General features: G+C 37.3%; 1 protein-coding gene across 2 annotated transcripts in view; it reads left to right on the top strand.

The window, feature by feature from the left end:
• Positions 1–20638, top strand: part of BABAM2 (BRISC and BRCA1 A complex member 2) — a 169237-nt gene that overhangs the window by 38203 nt on the left and 110396 nt on the right. For both annotated transcript variants that reach the window (XM_080342905.1, XM_080342904.1), the window contains one exon: positions 17273–17467. In XM_080342905.1, coding sequence (XP_080199031.1) covers positions 17273–17467 — 195 coding nt within the window. The remainder of the gene's footprint in view (positions 1–17272; positions 17468–20638) is intronic.

Here is a 20638-nt window from a genome sequence, read left to right on the forward strand (position 1 = left end):
AATAGGATTTTTTAATGTCTTAACATAATTTCTACTGAGTGTAAATAAAAAGAGATTAGCATTGTGAGCATAATTTAATGCTCTTAATCTTGAGCAATCTTTTTGATGCAACAGTTCCTGGCAATCAAAACAGAATCTACCATTCACAAAAGCATGTAGATGGTATTAAATGAGGAGCACAGTCTCTAAATAAGTCGTATGTGCTGCCGGATCTGTGGGAATTCTGACATGGAGCCTTCCTGCGCCGCTCTCATCTGTCTGAGTGTCTTGTTTTCCAAGCAGAAGTCATCACATGCTGTTTCGTGGCTTGAGTCAGGCACTGTGTTTAGCTAGAAAGGAGAACCAGGTACTCCAGATTCCTCCAGCTCATGTGGCTCTAAGAGCGGATGTCAGTAAACCTCCTTGAGGATGTTTGGATGGCTGGGCTGCAGATTGCTTCCCTCCCTCCTTCACTTTCCATGGCCCTGGGCAGGCCTTCCAGTGAGGCTTTTGCCTAAGGGCCGTAACAGGTGTTCAGTTAAGCAGCTGTTAGCCACACAGCTAAAACAAGATTCTAGAAATACTGCATTTTAAAAGGTAGATGCTGTAGATGAAGATTTCATACTTTTTTTTTTTTCCCCAAAGAATTCCTGAATGCTTAGGCCTGTGTTTCAGCATCGGGGTGATATGTTGAGCGCTCTTGTTGTTACAAGCAGAGATAATAAACTGCTTTGCTAAAGTGGTATTGCAATTGCAGAATCAAGTCAAAAATGCTTGTTGAAATTCAGCTTTGTCTTGCACACCTCAGGTTTGAAACTTGGGTTGTGTATCAAATTCAGCACTGCAAAATCTGTGCTTCATGATATGTCTTACGAGAATATACTCTGCTGGTTGCAGGGTCTGATTGTGTATTCTGATCTACGCTGATGTAGAGATTGAGGAGCAATGCAACAGAGGGGCAACTCTACCTTTTATTTTGGTTTGTCGTACTGTTTTAATTACAGTCAGAGGGCTAAATTCTTTAGGTTGGTTATGCTGTTCATGCTCAAAGCATTATTAGGAATAACCATTTTTTAATTTTCATTGAAAATGTCCTCACCTATCCTATGTGTTTGATACTTGTGTGTAGCATGCATAAATAAAATCAGCTTCTAAGAATGTAAATAGGAAAGTTCTTCCCTTCTCTAGTGTTTATTCATTTTGAATGACAAGTATTAAAAATGCATTTTAAAAACAACCTATGATTCACTCCATTCTGATTAAAAATTCAGTTGGCACAAAACAAGATTAGTGATTGTGTACGGATGAAATTAATTTGGAGCTCATTACAATGACGCCAGTTTGAGTAACAAGAATTGTTTATGTTAGCCTAGTTGATTGTTAATGTGAGCCAGTTAATAACTGAAGTGCTTATGCAAAATGTTAACCCCATTTTTCCAATGATTTTGAAGTACATTCTGTTTGCAAAAGAGGAGACAATAGCTGTATATGCAAGCTGTCAGTTTAAGGATTTGGGTTGTTTAGCATCCTACTTCAGGTCTTCACCTAGTTTCCCCAGAATTATTCTGCCCGCCCATGACTATTGAAAAGGCTCCTTTAGCCTGAGTGGGGCTAGAGGCAAGAGGACGTTAGCATTTCCTGAAACTCAGTGAGTGCTGAATGTCCTCGTGGGCTGTTGTATACGGGAATACTTCATGCTTCATTTGCGGGGAGTAAGGGCATTGGCATCACAGAACTATCACAGAACTTCAGAGACGGGGCCATGGTGATTCTCATGCCAGCGCGCAGCATTGGGAACATCGTTTCCCCTTGTCTCGTTGTTAATACTGAGGACAGATTTCAGTCATTGTGGAGTTGATTCAGCTAATTGTGCTACTCAAGTGTATTGACTGTCACTCTCTGTATCTTGTGTAGAGCAATGTTTATTTCAAGTTCTTTTATTTGCAGTTACTAGACTCCATATTAATAATTTGGCTATTTGATGACCGTCATGAAGTCTGCATTATTTTCTGTGCCTGTGTTCAAAATCTTAATCGTTATTACTGTCAACTTGCTGAGTTAGCTCCTTTAAATATCTCCCTGTTCCATAATTGTTCTTCATTTACTATTAGGTGTATGAGACAGATGTTTAACAGCAGCAATTGTTCCTATGCTCACAGTAGCTACAAAAAAAGACCGGACGCCCCTTATATGAGCTAATGTCATTTGAACTGTTTGGTTCTAAAAAGTCTGGCTGCTGTGTTGTTGGTAAAGATGCAGGTGTTACATGTTCTAGTATGAAAGCCCCCATACAAGGGCAATGAGCATAATGGTTTTCAAAATATAACTTCACTTCAAAGTCATGGCAGTGGGTTCTCTTGGTCTGGGAAAGTGTGGGTAAGTTCAAACTATTTTAGCATTACTGTCTATTCTATTTGCTCTAACTCAATGGCAGCAGCAGATTTCATTCTTGGGCCCCTAACCTACCATTCTTGTGTGGAAAGCTTTAAAATACTTTGCTTTCAGTTGAACTTGTCGAATTTAAGTGAAACAGAATACAGGACTGGATCTTGCATTTTATTAGAAGTGGGTTTTTTCTTATTTTGAACTTATTTATATTTCCATTTTTTGTGTTCACTTTTCAGTCTTATCTTGACTTTATATGTCAAGATGTGTTTTGATTATTTATAATACAGTGCTATTTACTGTTTAGTTTTCTAAAATAAACATGAATTCTGGAAAAAAACATGAATTCTGAAAACTGTTTGTTTCCATCCTTCTGTATTGATCCTACTTATTTGTTTCTATGGGGGATGTATGTATGCATATATATATACACACGCATATGTGATAACCTATATATAAAGTTAGGTTCCTTATATGCGTGTGGTCACTGAGGTCTTGCTGAGGTTTGTCTGGTATGGATAGGCAGGGGTAACAAAGTCACATTTTATACCATCAGAAGACTAATTTAATTCAGGAACATTCTCAGTGGAAGAACCTTTTGGCTGGCATTGTTGGCATTTATGGTATACATTTTTGTCTGTGGTTTCAAACAATAGCCCCGTGCCAGTACAACATTACTCTTTAGGCCAGACTGAAATAATCTAATTTTGAATGTGTTTTGGTGTCTGAGCTCCACGCAGTTCCCCCAGGGAATCCTAATTTTTTTTCCTTGACCCAGGTAGCAAGGGATGTTATAAACAGGCACGGATTTTCTGCCTTTTATTTTTGCTGTGCTTTTACTGGGTTTAAAATGAGAAATCTCCTTCCCATCTCCTCTTCCTTCAAGGCCTTCCTGTGCTGGGACATTATTTCTTTTTCTCGTTGTTCTAGTCTTCTGAATTTATCTTCTATCCTTTCCCTTTTGTTTGTCCTCTTTGTCCAGATTTGTTAATGTTTATGGCACTGAGAGGGACTCAGCTACCTTGTATTATTTTGTGATTTTCTATTAATGTTAAAATCATTGTATATATTTACCTCACTTTCTTTTTACAAAATTTCAGCACTTAGCACAGTTTACAAAACTTGGCTTTCTATTTCAAAGTGTAAGCAGAAGAGAAGATGCTGAGGTCAGAAGTTCTGCTTTAGTTAATCACCACATTTTGGCTGGACTTTTTGCCTAGTGAATCCAGAAACTGAAAAAAATCTACAGTTTGATACTGTTTATTTAATTTTGTGGGAAGAAAATATCTGAAAAGACAGGTAGTTTTTCCTTTCTGGCTTAAATCTTACTAGTGTAGAATACAATATTAATTCCATTAGTTCTCTGACGGGCTTGGTGGTGAAACACTTCCTTTCATTTTTTGGCACAAGCTTCTGTGATAATGCATTTTCTCCCTAGAATATGAAAAATCTATAGTATTAGCTCTTAAAATACAGTGTTTCAGTCCAGGAAATGCTAATTTTAGGAGAAGATTATGAACGTGCGTGGATCATTTGACTGAAGGATGACAAAGTGGGAGAAGATGTTTTTGTGCCATACTAGTTAACATGCATGCAATGAGAAACTTAATCATTGTGCACTAGTAGAACAGGCGAAAAAAACCCCATTTAATGGCTTTCCATTCATATTGTTGTATTAAAAACAAAAAATTGTTACATGAGTTTGACCATCCTTTTCACGATCATACAGTTAGATGGGCCAGAAGGTTGAACCAGAATAACAGGATGCTTAAATGTTAATGCAAAGACTGAAAAAGATGTTTCTTTCAGGCTGTGTCTGTTTAGCTTATGCCTGAGCTCAGAGCACTGGCCTCCTGAGTTTCTGGATCTTCTCTTGAATTTGTGTTGATTTCATATTGATTTCTCAATGAATTCACTCATTTCTCAGGTGGGTAACAGTTGCTACCGGGCTTGAGAGAGGCTGCTATCTCTCTATTAGAACCAAACTGCATGTCTGAGTATTCTTTCTTTTGCTCCTCTGAAATCAAGTAGCATATCCTGAAGTTCTGGTAAGTGGAGGAGGAGCACTTACATAGCTAGGTATTAGTCTTAGCTGAGAATTGCAGTATGAGCACTTGCAAAATTGTCACTCATCTTTTAATTAGCAGAGTTCTTGCATAGCAAGAAGAATTGTGGGCTCACCTTTGCAGGCTCTGTCTCCTCTGACCCTGTGGTCTCTGGAGACTGGAAAAGCTAGAGGTGGGACAAGCTTACAACCAAATGTAGCTGAGCAGGCTGTCAGTGAGCTAACACAAACCAAAGCTTAGCCTGTGCCTCAATCTATATGCTATTATATATATGGTCAAAGATTTGTTAAGTAGCTTTGCCAATATACTTGCTGTTTGTGCTATTCAGCAAGAGACCCTTGCATGGCTGAAATCTGAATGTATTTCAAACTTAATGTTTTGTTTATTAACCACCTTTATTTAATTTTATGCTATATTTAATTGGTCCAGATAATCTGTTTCCATATTCCTGGTATTCCTTCTAGTCCTCCAGGATGTTTGCCTGAGTTCATGTGCAAACTCCTTAACTTTAGTAGTGCCAGGTAATCAATGTCATTATTGCACTTCACCCCAAATATTTCAGAATTTCCTCTGGAAGCCCATTTCAACATCTGATGGTCCTCCAGTCCACTTATTCTGTAGACAGTGTGAATATCCCATCAGAGATACAGTCTATCTGTATCAGTACCCTTTACTAACATATCTTGCCTTAAGCATAAGTGAAGTCTACCAACATGAAGAGAAAAATCGAAGTTGTGAACTGTGTGGTTATGTTAGGTAACAAACAGGGTGTGGGTAGGGGTGTGTAGGGGGGAAGGCCTTCAAATATTCTTTAAGGGACAGTTGGAGTCACTGAATCTGCAGTTCTTGTAAGCAAAGACTCTGTTGGATCTGTGACCTGCTCCCTTCCAACATCAGTTGTTCATGTTGCTGAATATTTTCACAGAAACAACTCACAGTCCGTGAAGACAAAACATAAAGCTGCTCCTTTGCCTTTTCTACCAATTTTCAGAGACTTTTCACCACTTCTCATTGCTATGCCTGGCAAGTCTTCCATCTAGTGCTATCCCCTCTGTGACCAGGGTGTATTACTATTACTTGTTTTCTGTAGGAACTCTTAAAGGGATTTCTAGATTTTGTGAGAAAGAGAGTTTTAGAAAGCACTTGGAGGAAACCATGGAACTTGCTCAGTTTTCTCAGCTATTAACACTGTGAATGCCTCCCTCTGTCAGCAATGCTTTTTTGTGACTGGTCAGGTTGATTTAGCAGTGCCCTGGTTTCCTTCACTGTCTCTTTCTGACGTATTGATAGGCATCGGTTCTTTCTCAAAGAAGCACAACTTTCTCTCTTACCACTAGTGGTTACCTGAGGAAGCCGCAGGATTGAGCAAATGGAATGCTTTTCAAGGGGATGGTGTCACATTGGAGGGAAGATACCTGCTGTGGCGTAACTTCAATGGCCAGTTACCAGTCACTGATGGCTAAATATGTTCATGTATCTATATGCAATATACCTGCTTTGAAAAAAATAAAGACCTTGTTAGTAGTAAAGATGGTGTAATGAATTCCAGCATCTCATTGACTTCGAAGTCATTGATAGTTTAAACCAAAAATATAAAGTTGGATATCCCAAGCTAAACATATGAAAGTAGAAGGTCTTTTATTTGGAAGTCATAGAATGCAATAATAATGTTGGTATTGATAATTCAGTACGAACCAGCAAACCACTAATGTAGCTAGGACTACTTTTTGCTTCAATTCATTAAAATATAATCATACTTGAGCAATGTTTTAATAAAATTTGGAAAAATAAAGTATTAGAGAAACTGACAGAAAATAAAAATATTCTGGCCCTGATGTGTGATGGTGCTGGCTCAACGTATTCCGCTTCCTCACAAGAACTCTAGAACAGTAAGAAATGGCTTGGCTTGAAGGTAACAGCTTGTTAGCGTTCTGGAAACACATTTACAAAGTTTTCTTTTTGTGTGTGTTTGGTTGGTTGTGGTGTGTAGGGTTCGTTTGTTTGTTTTTAAGATAAGATTGAATCTAGCACAGTCTTTCTGAATTAAGAATACACTTAAATTCAATGTGGTATATGTGGTATGCCCATTGAATTCAAGTTTTTGAGCCATGATAATTGATTTTTCTGTAGAGAAAGTTAGTTGGTCATTGCTTATGAATATGCAAACGCAACAGACTTTTAAATTAACTGACTACAGAAGGTCAGTTAGAAGTAATCATTCTGTCTGATACTACAGTTTCATATTTGATTAAATTCTAGACTGTTAATTCTGTTATAAATTATAATTGTACTGCTCTCCAATGAGATTAGTTTCAATTTAGGACCCTGCAGGTTCTTGCCTTCAGAAGATACTGTTGGTGGAAAGAAATGTCTTTACACTCAGAGTAAGTTTCAAAAGTTCTATTAATTTCTCCTAATAGAAGAGGGCTCAAGCTGTATTTTCCTTTCTTTCTACTGGTCTGAGTTTCATCCTGTATTTATTTCTAAACCTCTCTTTGTTTTACTCATTCTTTACATGCCTTTATGTCTGTGTTTCCTTGCTATGTCCCATCTCAGATCCTGAGGCTTATCTGTTCTTTGTTAAAGATAACTACAGAGATACAGTTCAGATTTAGTCAATGTCTTGTGTCTTTTGTTTGCAGGATTAGTGTTCATGCAGATTTACATGGATTTTGCTGTATATCTGTCTTACCAGAGATGCAGCTTTTACTTGCATAAATGAACTAAATTAATGTTTTTTCTTATACTGTTTTTTTTATGAGTCAACTAATTTGCAATAGTTTGTCCAGTATAGTAGGGAAATAGTTTTGATTTCCAATGTCTTATGATTTACACAATGGTATTTTGTACATGTTTTCTTTAGGGACTGTATTTTCAAGGCCCTATACACTCTTTTGTTGAAAAATGTGAAAATAAAGATGGACATACAATGAGATCCTCTATGTGATATATGGATTTTAATTTATGGGATTTTGGAAGGGGAAGAATGGTAAAAGAGAACAATTCTGCGTGTGCCACCCAACAGTAGCTGCTCAAGGAATGTGAGTGGCTGCTGTCCAGAACATTTGCTGTGAAGGTTCTGCCTCTTTGCTGTAGCTAAAATTACTTGTTTTGACAGAAAAGGAAAAACCCCAAGAACTGATAAGACTGAAAGACTTGCTATTTAAAAGGGGACTCTTGAGATAAACCAGTAACATTGAGACACTGGTCTGTTCTCTAGACCACTGAGGGTCTGAAGAGTCGGGGCCTGTTCACACGGCCATCAATGCACGATGAGAAAGTCTTTAGGTAAAAGACGCATGTTCCTGTGTCTTGTGTTGAGATTAATCTTGTCGTCATGCTCTGTTCCTTTTACTTGCCATATCTACTTAAATATGTATGCCTCTGGTAAAAGACTCCCAAGGGGAAAAAATGCTGCGTACTCACAGGGATTAACTAAAGATTAGTTCATTGAATTCCCTATCCCAGGATTTGTGCGTGCTGAGGGAATTAAGAAATTCCTTCTCAGAACAGGTAAAGGTACCATCTGCTTTCTGAGAGGTGTGCTGGGAGGTCGGGAAAGGAACAAAACTTGCTCTAATCCCTTAGCAAAGTAGGACAAGAAATACTTATGCATGCCAAGTCTTTAGGAGATTAATTAGATAGTAATGCACTCTCTCTCTTTCAATAGTAGGCAATTGTAGCTTTTAAGGATCTGATAATCCTGTAAGAGAGCTCTGTGGGAGCAGCAGGCAGACTTTTTCAGGAGGAGCGCACAACTTAAAAATGTTCTTTAGGGCTCAGCTTCACAATTTCTGCATCTTCAGATCACCCTTATTGTACAAAGATCAGCTGTCCCTTAACTGTTCCTACAGCAAGGCACAGGAGTAATTTGTAGTAACCTTTGAGTGTTGAGTTCGCAGCTTTTTTGCGTGAACGGTACTTGAGAGGCAGTGGTGCATTTCTTCTAGGCGAATTCAGAAGAGTGTTCTCCATGTGTTGGATTTGCTGGGGTTTATTTTAGGGTCACCTTGGACATGGGATCATTAATCAAGGATCACACTGTGTGGCTTGTAGGAGAAAATAGGGAAAATGATTTTATACAAAATGTAGGGTGCTTTTCTGAAAGCATAATTAATTTCTTAGTATGTTGTTTTTCTGCTTTGTATTTTCATGCTAATTCAAGGCCTTCAGGTATTTGAGATTTCAGCTAAGCATTTATAAGCTATTGTAAATTCTGTATCCAGTTTTCATAGCCTCTCATTAAAAAAATAATACTAACTATCCCAAACTTTGTGTTATGCAAACTTTTTATCTGTTATACTCAACAGCTAGTAGAGCCTGCAAGGCCTGTAAGTTGTTTGGTTGTATTTTCCATGACAAAAGTGCTCCTGAGTCGAACTGTTTTTAGGAAATGTAAAGTTTTGATGTTTGCTTGTGCCCAAAAATGATCATTTCAAGCAGATCAGTCCAGAAAGTTGTTCCAGTGGTGTTTTGGGGGAGGGGGATATGAAGAACCTGTGAAAATAAGATGACAAGTAGATGGCATGTAGGTTTACAGTGATTGATTTGAAACTGCAGCCTGTAGGATGTTTAAGTCCTGGCTGCTAAGAAACTGAAGCCTTTGAAGATGTTATAACATTCCAGCCCTGCAAACACTGTGAGAAATATCAGTTGATTGGAAGATGTGAGCATATGGCAGATAATGATCCTGTGCCTTTTTCTGTGAGCAATTTCCCCGTGGTGGCCCATGAAGACTATAGCAAAGCAGGGACTGAAACCAGATATCCCAGTTCCAAGACAAATGCTTTAAGCACTGGACCCATATCTACTCTGTGTTTATATAGAGCATGATTGCTGGTATCAGAGTGTGATCTTTTTAATTTCATGAAAAACTTATATTAGTACTGATTTTTAAGCCACTGTAGGATGCAAGTTTTGTGCATGTGGTGTGCAGAGATATAAACAAAATGCAAATCTGTACTTAACATTATTCTTTATGATAATTCTGGATGAAAGATGCTATAGAACTACATTACCACTGTTACAGGCTTGGGAGGTTTTGTTTACTGACATTTTCTCGTGAAAGTTAATTTCTTGCTTAGAATGATAAAAGTACACTAACTTAAAATAAGATCTTGCTGTTGTTTCCTGTAGTATAGCCAGGAAAAACAGTTACAATCTGTCTCCTTTAAAATCACATTCCTGGAAGATATTCTGGCAGCCTGGATATTTAAACACATTTCAAAGAAAAACAACTTCAGATCAATTAGAAATTATTATTGTATTTTCTTTCTGATAGCGGAGAATTATAGATTGTTGCAGATATTGCCCAGAATTATGAAATAAGCAATAACCTGTGAAAGAGGCTATGAATTAGCTGCTTATGAAACATGAGGTGCATTATGTTCTGAAGTGAGGGGGAATAGGTAATCATGGACACTGAGTAGCTTGCATAGGTTCTTGATCAGCTTTTTTGGAAGGATGAAAGAGAGACTGCAAAGCACAAAATGTTCCAGAACAAAACTTAAATGTGATTTCTCTGCCAAAAGTTGAATAGTATGGCTACTTTGGAAAGCTAAATTCTGCACATGTTTGCACATAGAGCTGAAAAGCTACTTTGTGTGGGGGTTTCACTTGCCTCACCTCTAAGAAGATCTCATTAAAACCAGTACTATCTGGCTGTACATTTTCTTTGTTTCTTTTTGAAATCCAGTTGGTGTCATTGCTATTCATTTAAATGAATTACTGTTGAAATGGCTTAAATTGCACTCTCTGTGGGTGGCCTTATAATGTCTGTACTCTGCCTCTTTATACATACTTCAAGTGAATACGTTTTCTCAGCACTTGGGTCATGTCTGATGGTCCAAAAATCTTTCCTGATCAAACTGGTCTCTTACTGTGCAGTCAGCTCCTGTCAGGAGACAGGACCAAGAGCCAAGGAATTCGAAGACTGACTTTGCACCCCAACAAAATCTGTGGGTTTATACTTCTTAGTGAAAGTCATGCTCCTTGGTGAGCTTGTTTAAATTAATAGCTGGCAGATCATCAGAACAGATCTCCTGAATCACTTCAGATTTCTGCAATGTAGACGCAGTTTCATGGATGCCTATGGTCGGTCTACTAGTCTCTGTGTAATAACTGATTAGTATTTTTCTATTTATATTGCCATGCAGCGTAAGGCGGAAGGCAAAATTAGTGGATGTACGTGCTATTGCCTAATTACTCTAATGTCTGGACAACTATTTTCTCAAACACTTTTTGCTGAAGCAGTCCAATAATGAAAAAGAATAGCAATTTCCAGAGGATCTTCTGCCACAAAAGAGTATTCAACTTCCTTACGTTGAATTGCTTACTCATGGATAAGTAGATAGTTATTGGCCATCTTCTGTCTGACAGTAACTACAGCTGTGAGGGCAATGATCCTTCTGGAGTCTGGTCTTTATGATATGGAAGTTCTTGGTCCATTACTTTTCCTGTAGACCATTTCAGATTCATTCCTGTAGACCATTTTGAATTCATTCCCTGATTGGAAAAATGGAGATTAGCCAGTCTTCTCAGGTGACATTACCAGGCTTTTGTGTCCACAAGAAAATACATAGTTGTCTTCTGATGCTACTGAACTTGCTACTAAAATAAACTGCTTAAGATAAGATAACAATTTACCTTCTTAGAAAATGAAAGTCACACAAGTTGTGGTATGGCCAAGCGAAAAGCCAACTAAAAGGTTAAAATTAAGACCTGAAGTGAGGAGTTGCTCATAGTTTTAGTGAAGGTTATGGAGAGATAGGTGAGCAGTGTTGAGACAGAAGAGAATTGTTTAATTGAACCTCCATTTCTGTGCTTAAAAATGACGATATGCTGAAAAAATTATAACAAAAGAAATGATTGTAACCAACCTGAGATGTGCATGTAAGCCGTCATATGAGATGAATGCGAGTGCAGAACTAGTTGCAGATGCACAGGTTGAGTTGATTCCTACTTATATATTGTTGTAGAGTGGGTGACTTCCAGTCTGGCTGGCTAACTTTTTGAGTAACTTGGAGAGTTTGCACTATGGAGTTCACTTAAAGATATCTGTTGGCAAACAAGACAAGGAATTGAATCCAAGCCTGGATTTCTTTATTTTAAACGTATTAGTGATTGCTCTGTAAAATGTGATTAGCTCTCCAGAAAGTCCACAGAAATCGTATTTCACCTTAGTCTATCAGTACCTCAATCAGTGTGCTCTTTTTTTAAAAAAAAAAAAAAAAAAAAAATTAATTGCAATTTTGTAGCAATTGCAATAAACTCTCTTTTGAGCATGCATGTGGTTTGGGTGAAATGATGTGAATGTATACGTTTTGTCAGGTACAAAATTGAAGGTCCTGGTGAGTGGAGCAGAGGAGATTTTGATAGGAATCAAAAGGAAAGGAAAAAGTCTTTTGCTTTATACCTATGTGGAGGTTATTTCTTTAACTGGGTTTTTCATACCTGCCAGGCTTCAACAGTCTGGCTGTAGAAAATGACGTTATGTGTGTTTTCATGTTTCCAGGGTTTCTCTGAAGCCATAATGACTAAAATTCATAATTCTGAAGTTGCATTGAGAGCATGATTCTTATGCAAGATCTGAGTTTTGTGGCAAAACTTGGAGCCATGGAACACAGAAACACTGTTCTTCTAATGTTTTAAATATTTTAAAATGCTATTTCTTAAAAAGCTGCATCGGCTAGGGCTGGAATGCAGCCTTCAGGCAAACAATCAGAAAACAAGGCACACAGGCTGCTACTCCTTTTTGCTCCAAAACATTTAGTTTAAGATTTTGCTGATTAAAACAATTTCCAAAGTCTTCTGGATTGCTTAATAAACTTTTATTTATAAGATCTTTTATCTATAAAGAAGGTGGTCAATTTGCTGTTGTGAGGATACTACTCTCATTGGCTAAAGTGACAAATCCTTGCATGTTCACAGAAGAATCATTAGAATGCTGAAATTGTAGCAATTAAGAAATTATAAAAGGGATCAACTTGATGACCATCAAATTCTGCTTTAGGTTTCAACAACGTGTGTTACAGGTAGTTGCTTACTTTGTCTTTGATTTAAAAAATAAAAGGAAGATTAAAGAAGGTACCATTTGAAACAAGGAAAAATGTAGCACGTATTTTGACATACTGTTGAAATTGGATCACAATGAAGTGGTTTAAAAGTATTTTCAGATAAATGAACCTAGTCCTTAGGGCAATTAAGCAACACTTAAGGATATGTGAAGAGAATTTTCATACATAAGTATGTCATTGTATTCAGAAGTGTTTGTGTTAAAATTTATAAATTTTGAACTTCTGAAAAGAACAACAGTTCAGTGAATCAACAAAATGGGTAGAAATGTGATGGCCTATTGCCAAATAACAAGAACTACAGTAATATAATTCTATATGTAAAAATTAGTTTATTTAAATCAGAACTTATGTTACAGCAAATTTATGTAACAATTGTATATTTACTCTTTAGTCAGTGAGAATCCATTGTAATTGATGTAGGTACTGGGTGGGTAGTTGAATTTTTCTCTAGATGATTCGTTTTAATAAACAGTTCATACTTTGTTTGAATCTTTAGTTACTGAAAGGTATTTAATAAGGATCCTACAGTCAATTAATTAATTCTGATTCCCGTAGCTTTAAGGCAATACAGAATAAACACTGTTTTGATGCAGAGTTCTTGAATTCTTTGAAGAGAGCGATACCCTAGCTCCACGCAGGACAAATGACAATAGATTTCCTCTTGCTCTTTTTTTGTTCTGTAGTGTAACGTTATTTGAAAAACAAAAGGTTCTGTTGCATTTAGGTCAGTTATTAAAATATTGTTGGTCATTTCCTTTGACAGAACATTTCTATTGTGTTATACCAATGTCATTAGGAGGAAAGGTTATTCCCACTTGTCTGGCTGATATCAATACATACTGGCATATTACATCCTCTGGCTTTCTGGAAGTGCTTTATTTGAGCAGTCGCTTGGGAACAGGAAATTTAAGGTTAGACACAGTCTGGTTTTCAGACTGCATGATACAAAATGTTTCCTAGAAGACACTGTCTACCTGACAAATTTTCTCTAGTATTTGGTAGAATCAGGTAAGCTTAAATGGCGTCAAGTTGGGAATAAATTTTTACCAGCCATAGATGGCAGATAAGGTAGGACAAGGCAGCTTTCAATCATTCTGTAGTGTTTTTTTGAGGAGCTTATATATGAACCATATTAGTATCTCACCCATTCACCAGTTACTCTCAAATATAGTTTACCTTTTAAGGTATGGCAATGATAATATTCCTATTTAATAAGTGGTCCTACTGTCTGGGAGGAAAAAAGAACAGTTATTTTACTTCAAGCCATGGTCAAATGTGATCTGTGACACTGTGGTAGCTTCTAAAGGCAGAGGTTCAAGGATAGTATCTTAGCCACACTGGGCAGCCCTTTCTACCAGAATTGTAGTAAGAGAATAGGAGTACAGTTTAATCTTGTAACTGTTCCTTGAACTATTCATTCATCCACGTAAAGCAAAGCAAATTGTGATGAGCAATTATGTCCTGTTGTGTTTCGTAAGCTGAGCTTGTCAGTCCTGGGTGAATCTGTAAGTTATGTAAACATCGGGTCTTTTGTCAAATCTGTACTCTAGAGGTAAATGTTCTCCTAAGTGTTCCGTCCACCCTCTAAGACTCTAAGTTTTTCTTTTTTTGCCAAAGCAAGAACAGTGTCTGTACTTCTGAAGAATCAGAGCACCACCTTCCAAAACTCTTTCCCTCAACTATTTTCTTTATGTGTGACAGAAACTTAGGTTTTTCATCCTAATCACAGGAATGAGTGATGTGTCAGAAGGATAAGGATTATTGGAGGGAGTCCAGTGGAGAGCTACAAAGATGATTAGGGGCCTAGAGCACCTTTCTTATGAGAAGAGACTGAGAGAGCTGGGTCTGTTCAGCTTGGAGAAGAAAAGGCTGATAGGGGACTGATAGGGCTGATAGGAATAAATATTCTTATAAATATCTGAAGGGTGGGTGTCAAGAGGGTGGGACCAGACTCCTTTCAGTGGTGCCCAATGATAGGATGAGGGGCAATGGGTACAGACTGAAACATAGGAGGTGCCATCTGAATATGAGGAAAAACTTCTTTACTCTGAAAGTGACAGCACTGAACAGGCTGCCCAAAGAGGTTGCGGAGTCTCCTTCTCTGGAGACATTCAAAACCCATCTGGATGCAATCCTGTGGCACCTGCTCTAGCAAGTGGGTCGGACAAGATGCTCTCTAGAGGTCCCTTCCAACTCCAACCACTCTGTGATTCTGTAGACAGTTAATGCAGCACTGCCAGTCATAGTCATTCAAAAATCATGATTTGTGTTGCTGAAAGTCATGACAGTGGTCTAAACAATTCTTATGAGATAGAAAAAGGATTGTGTTTCTAAATGGTATTTCTTTTACTTTTGTCTCTCTTCTTGTATGTAGATAGTGCATACCCAGATTTCTTTGTCTCTCTGGTAGCTATTAACTTAAATGAGAAGAGGTGTAGAGGATGGGTAGAATGTAGCTGAGATTTTCTTAAAACTTATTCCCTTCAGGACAGGAGACTTGCAAAAAAGCAACATGTAGTAAGATTTGAGATAAAATTACCTTATTAAACGTTATTGATTTATTTTTTTCTCAAGCACCGTTTTTTCAGGGAAGCAATACGCATTTCATGTCACTTTTACCATCAAATTAGTCTTGTACATTTTAAGCAATGATGCTGAAAATGAGAAATTAATTTTAATAATGTCTTAATTTATAGAACTTTGGAGGGAAACAAATATAAAATTGTGGAAAGATAAATGCTTGAATTATTAAGCTTTCATATGCATATACTGAAGCCCGCATAAAACCACCCCAAAGGATTTATAATGAACTACAGTCATCAGAAAAAATAAAAATTATAAGCTTTTTTAATGAAATAGTGACAGAGATTAGGCTACAAGTAGCTGAAGGTGTGGTGCTTGGTGAATAACCAATTATGCTTTTGATCTGCCTTTGTCTTTAGTTTCTTTTCAGGTCAGAGCTATGGAGTCTCACCTTGATAAGATCCACTGTATCAGTTTCAGCTTTCTGTAAACCTCTTCATAGAATCAAAAAATAGCTGAGAGTGGAAAGAGCCTTTAGAGCTTGTCTAGTCCAGCCCTTCTGGCTGCGCACAGTGTCTGATAGAGCAGGCTGTCCTGGAACTTGTCCGGTCGGGTTTTGAGTATCTCCAAAGACGGAGACGAGACTTCACAACCTCTCTGTGCAACCTTTTCACTTGTATTTATTAGTTGTGGTGGTACAGAAAGCATGAATAGCTTGTATATTTTAGGAGACGTGTTTTATCCAGCTTCATTAATTTACTTATCCTAGGTTAAGAAACATAATTTTTTATGTGTTTGAATACAAGGCAGTCTTAAGATAGCTACTTCAGAGTACAGAAATATTTTCTGTCCTTTCCTTGTAGAAAATGCTGCATACTAAAGCAGTTTCTCCACTGAAGAGGTAAAAAAGGGCTAATGCTTTTTTTGTCCTTGCCAAAGAATCTAAATTATGCATATCATTTGTTTATGAAATGTCTGCAACTTTCAGGACAAAAGTAACCATGCCATCTGTAACTACTTTGAGTTGAGATACTGATAAATAATATTATATGAAGCTGTTATATCTTCAATTAGTTGTAAAATACAGACATGCTTGTCAGTTCTAAGGATCTTAAATTTAATTGTACGATCCATGCAATTTAAAATCCTGTTGCAGACAGTTTGTTGTCATGTGTCTATGTGATATACAGAAATACAGATTCATTGCTTGTACTCAAATCTGACCCAAAGCCGCATGACTATATTAACATGCCCTGAGCGTGTATCAAGAAGACCTGTTGAGAACCCAAGTACGATGCGTGTGGGCTTTCACATCAGAACTGTCTCATGTCTTACCAGGATGGAGTACAGAGTTCTCATCCACCCTTAACATAGATCTGTTCTAGGTCAACCATGCAACATGGACCATGTTAGGTATGGTTTGTAACATAGAAAACCTTCCTGAATAAAACCTGCTGTGCGTGGAAGCCTGGTCTAAACCAATCTTAGAATAGTTAAACTGAGAGATAACATTTCTACTGTGCTATTGACACAGTTATTTTCATTGTATTAACATTTTAATTTCTGTTAACTCTGTTTCTTGATACACAGTCAGCTTGTAATAAAAACTTCTGTCAGGCACATTGAAGAGATTGGTGTATGGGTGGCATTTGTGTTGAGGAGACGAGTCAATGCAACTCTAGTGATGAGACAGTCTAAGTGAAGTAAAACACAAGGTTGAGGCAACAGAAGAGAACCCATTTGCTCCATCACTGTCAATGCTGTATTCACTATTTGAGTAATGGTGCAGAGTAGTTTCTGTTGGTATCAATTTGACATACTCACTTGGCTAACTGCTTTTTGAGTCAGATACTGTACAGGGTTGTACTTACCTGATCCCTGTCTGTTTCCTATCAGTTTTAATTTTTTTATTTCAGTCTTTTCAAGTTCTCACATGCAACAGTATAATTTTAGGGAAGAATGGAATGGTAATTTGGGCCTATCTATGCCTAATAGAAACCCGGTTATCAGTTTTCTGGTAATTTCCTATGAGTACTCTTATTTGACATTAAGGCTTGCTTTTGCTGTTTGACCTGGTTTTCTTCCAAAGCATGGTATAGCCTTTGCATTTACTGTTATGGTTTAACTTTGTCACAAAGCCTTCACATGCAAATGTGCCTCTGGTATCAGTAGGGAAGGACGAGTGTTTGTCTTTCCATTGTTGTAAAATTTTGGTCTCTGTTTTTTTTTTTTCCAATTCAACAGAATTTAGCATCTTGGAATCCTTCAAACCCGGAATGCCTCCTGCTTGTTGTGAAAGAGCTTGTGCAACAGTATCACCAATTTCAGTGCAGCCGATTACGTGAGAGCTCTCGTCTCATGTTTGAGTATCAGACTTTACTTGAAGAGCCCCAGTATGGAGAAAACATGGAAATCTATGCTGGCAAAAAAAACAACTGGGTAAGCTATTAAGAGCATTTCTGGTAAAATGCTTTTAGTGATCCTTTAATAAATATAGCTCTTACCTTGGGAAACTTGACTGATTTCTGTGGATCTCCATGCTTTGTTTCCAATTAAAAAAAAAAACCTAATTTGATTGCAGCTCACTTTCTGTACTCCCTGTTTTGTACATTGCTGCCATTCTACTAGCTTGGTTGAACCAGATTTCCAGGTGAGTAACTGTTTTTCAACCTGATGTTATTTCATCTCGTTTATAGCTGCAAAGACTGTTCAACAGTTTCCAGTGTTTACAGGCCACAGTAGAATAGTACGTGGAAGTCTGAGTTAACTCTGAAGATTTGGGAGGCAGAATAAGTGTTGGTGTGACACCCTGCCTGGGCAAATCAACCAACTTAAGGGTGGGAGGTATTAGTGTGTGGTGCCACATGATGGTTGAATTGATTTAATTGGTAGCTGTAGCTGCCTGTATCTCTCTGGCATTTATTTAAGCTGAGATGAGTTGTTTCAGGAACCTAAACCATGAGAGAAAAAAAAGAGTAATATTCTGCAGGAGGACAGGAGCAGCTGAGATGGGCTAGAGCAGTGTCTTTGTAGGGCCATGTCTTCAAATGACAGTCAGATATTAAGAGTGTTTGCTTTACAACTAATAGTACTTATGTTCATCTGGTTTTCTTTTCTTAGAAAGTTATCTAGGCCTTTTTTATTTTAAGCCAAGTACAATTTTCTTTATCAGAGAATTTCAGATCTCTGTTTACAGATCAGAATATTTCACTGAAAGTAATTTGCTCTTAAGCGCTATTCTCTATAGCTGGCATCACAAAGAACTTGCCACATCTGTAAATATCATCAGACTGGTTTATTGAAATGCAGAAGGCTTTCTGAACCATACTTAGATTTTATCATAATTTTTGGCAGCTGCCAAGTGTCTACTCAAGATTGTAGAAAACTAGTTTTGGGTTTTTTTTCCCTTTTTTGTGGGAAAGCCGTATCTACTCAAGTCTTTTGAATCTTTGGTGACTGAATAAAGAACATTTCTTGCATTTGAAGTGCTGTATTCATTATAAAATATTCCAATAAAATAAATCTTAAATACATTTTGAGACAAATCCTTTTAATCATTGCAGAGCTATTTGAGGTTTCTGTAGTGTGTGCTTTGTTTTAGAAGTTGACATTCTCTATCAAGAAGGCTCTGAGGGTCTCATTTGGAGATTTGATGAATCTGGTACCTACATGACAGAGGCTTGTTAATGAGTCTCCTAAAACTCAAAACTGTGAAACTAACTCATGTGTTTCTCCTTCCTGTCCTTTACAACTGTCTTGTTAGCCTTGATGATCAGTGCAATAGGAGTGTTTATCTGAAAAGCAAGAGGTAAATTGCATGTTTTCTCCTCTGCTTAAAAATCATTGAAATCCATGTTGTTCCTGTCAGGAATCGACAGTAGCTCAGCAGACTTCTGAAATAATAATCTATGAATGAACCTTGCAGTATCAGGAAGGCAGTCATCTAACACAGATGAGTTGAAAAGTTTGAAGAGGAGACTTGAATACAGTGCTGTGTCCCGGACAGGAACAGAAATTTGCTTTTATACCTTTGTACCAGTATTCCAAATTTTCTGAAGTGATCTCCAAGATCTGCAACAAATAGATGAATTATTACCTAGCTTAGTAGCTTCATGTTGGCAGAGTGCCAGCTGATATAGATGCCAGCGAACTATCCAGCGTGTTGGTGCTGTGGCCAGAAATTCATTTGATGGGACCTGCTGCTGCCTGGCTGGTTGGGGTTGGGTGGCCGAGCACCACGGGCAGGGGCTGCTCCCTGCCCTTCCGTGGCCCTGGGGGAAGTTACACAGCACAAAATGATCTTCATTGAATGACACAGAAGATCTGCATCTTGGAGCATATTACAGTGTTTTGATTGCAAGTTATACAGAATAAAGACAATCCCGTTTAAATCTAGTATAGTATTTGCATTCACATTTTTAATGTGAATAGCAGTATGCATGCTTGCCATAGATGCTTTTGCACTTTGTTAAAATTTGTTTAATTGGACATTTCTTGTTTAAAGTATTTTTCTTCTTCCTTTGGCTATGCAAAACATTTAAAATATTAAAATGAAAATTAGGTAAAGATAACTATGTTCAGGAAATAGTGAGGTAGTACATATGTGTTACTGTGACAGAACAAATGCTGTATATTTATATAACTCTGATTTGTCCCCTTGCCTGTTAAAATGAAGTACTGTTTTTTAAAAACTGTATGTCATCACATAACTAAGTAATGTATGGAAAAACAGGGCAGTGTTAAAACTGAAAAAAGTTTTACTGCCTTGTCTCAGGATACCCTAATTTTCTGCACTTAGTGGCATAAAATTAATGTTTAATGCTTTTTGTACTAATTCAACGTGAAAAAATATAGCTGCTGTATGGCTATTTTATTGAATTAAAAATAGCAATGACAAAAAAATAATATGAAGGAAATCAAGCAAGCATTTGTTTTTCAAAGAGCCAACTTCATTGCTTCATAACCAGGTGGACAAAGTCTGGTTTTAAGGAAGTGTATGAAACAGAAAGGAAATCCTTTCCATTTCCTTTGCATACACTTTATGCAAAAAAAAAAAAAGGCAATGTGTAGGGGATGCTTGGCAAATTTTCAGAAGATGGTTGTCTAGGTGTTAAGCGTCACATAATTCTGAAAATAAATCCTATAAAACCTTCTAATTCAGTTATTTTGTCTATGTTTATTCAGAAGCCATTTTTGATACATTCTCACCTTACTCAATGCAAATTCTCTTATGTATGTCTGCAGTGTTTGTGGAGATGCCTCTGTTTTATTTATATGCTCTGATGAATTTGCCAGTTTTTAAGCTTTGGTTTCAGAGCGTGTACAGGTCTTGACGGACCTTTGTCCGGAAATGAGTACGGCCAAGATACATCTATATTTAGGGCCTAACAAAGTGTAGTCTGATTTTTGTCATGGTCATTGTTTTATTCTGACTCCTTTTTGCTCTTGACCTACTGGCAATGATGTTTTATGCTTTTTAAGGTGTTTTCTCATATAACATCTGTGAAATCTATAAATTCTTTTCCTCTTCAGTAATTACATTGAGAAATTTTGTTTCAAATTTCAACCCTTCTGTTTGGTGTGAGCTCTTGCACATTTTCTGGTTAATAT

The sequence above is a fragment of the Nesoenas mayeri genome, assembly GCF_963082525.1.
Source record: "Nesoenas mayeri genome assembly, chromosome: 3".
Lineage (NCBI taxonomy): Eukaryota > Metazoa > Chordata > Aves > Columbiformes > Columbidae > Nesoenas > Nesoenas mayeri.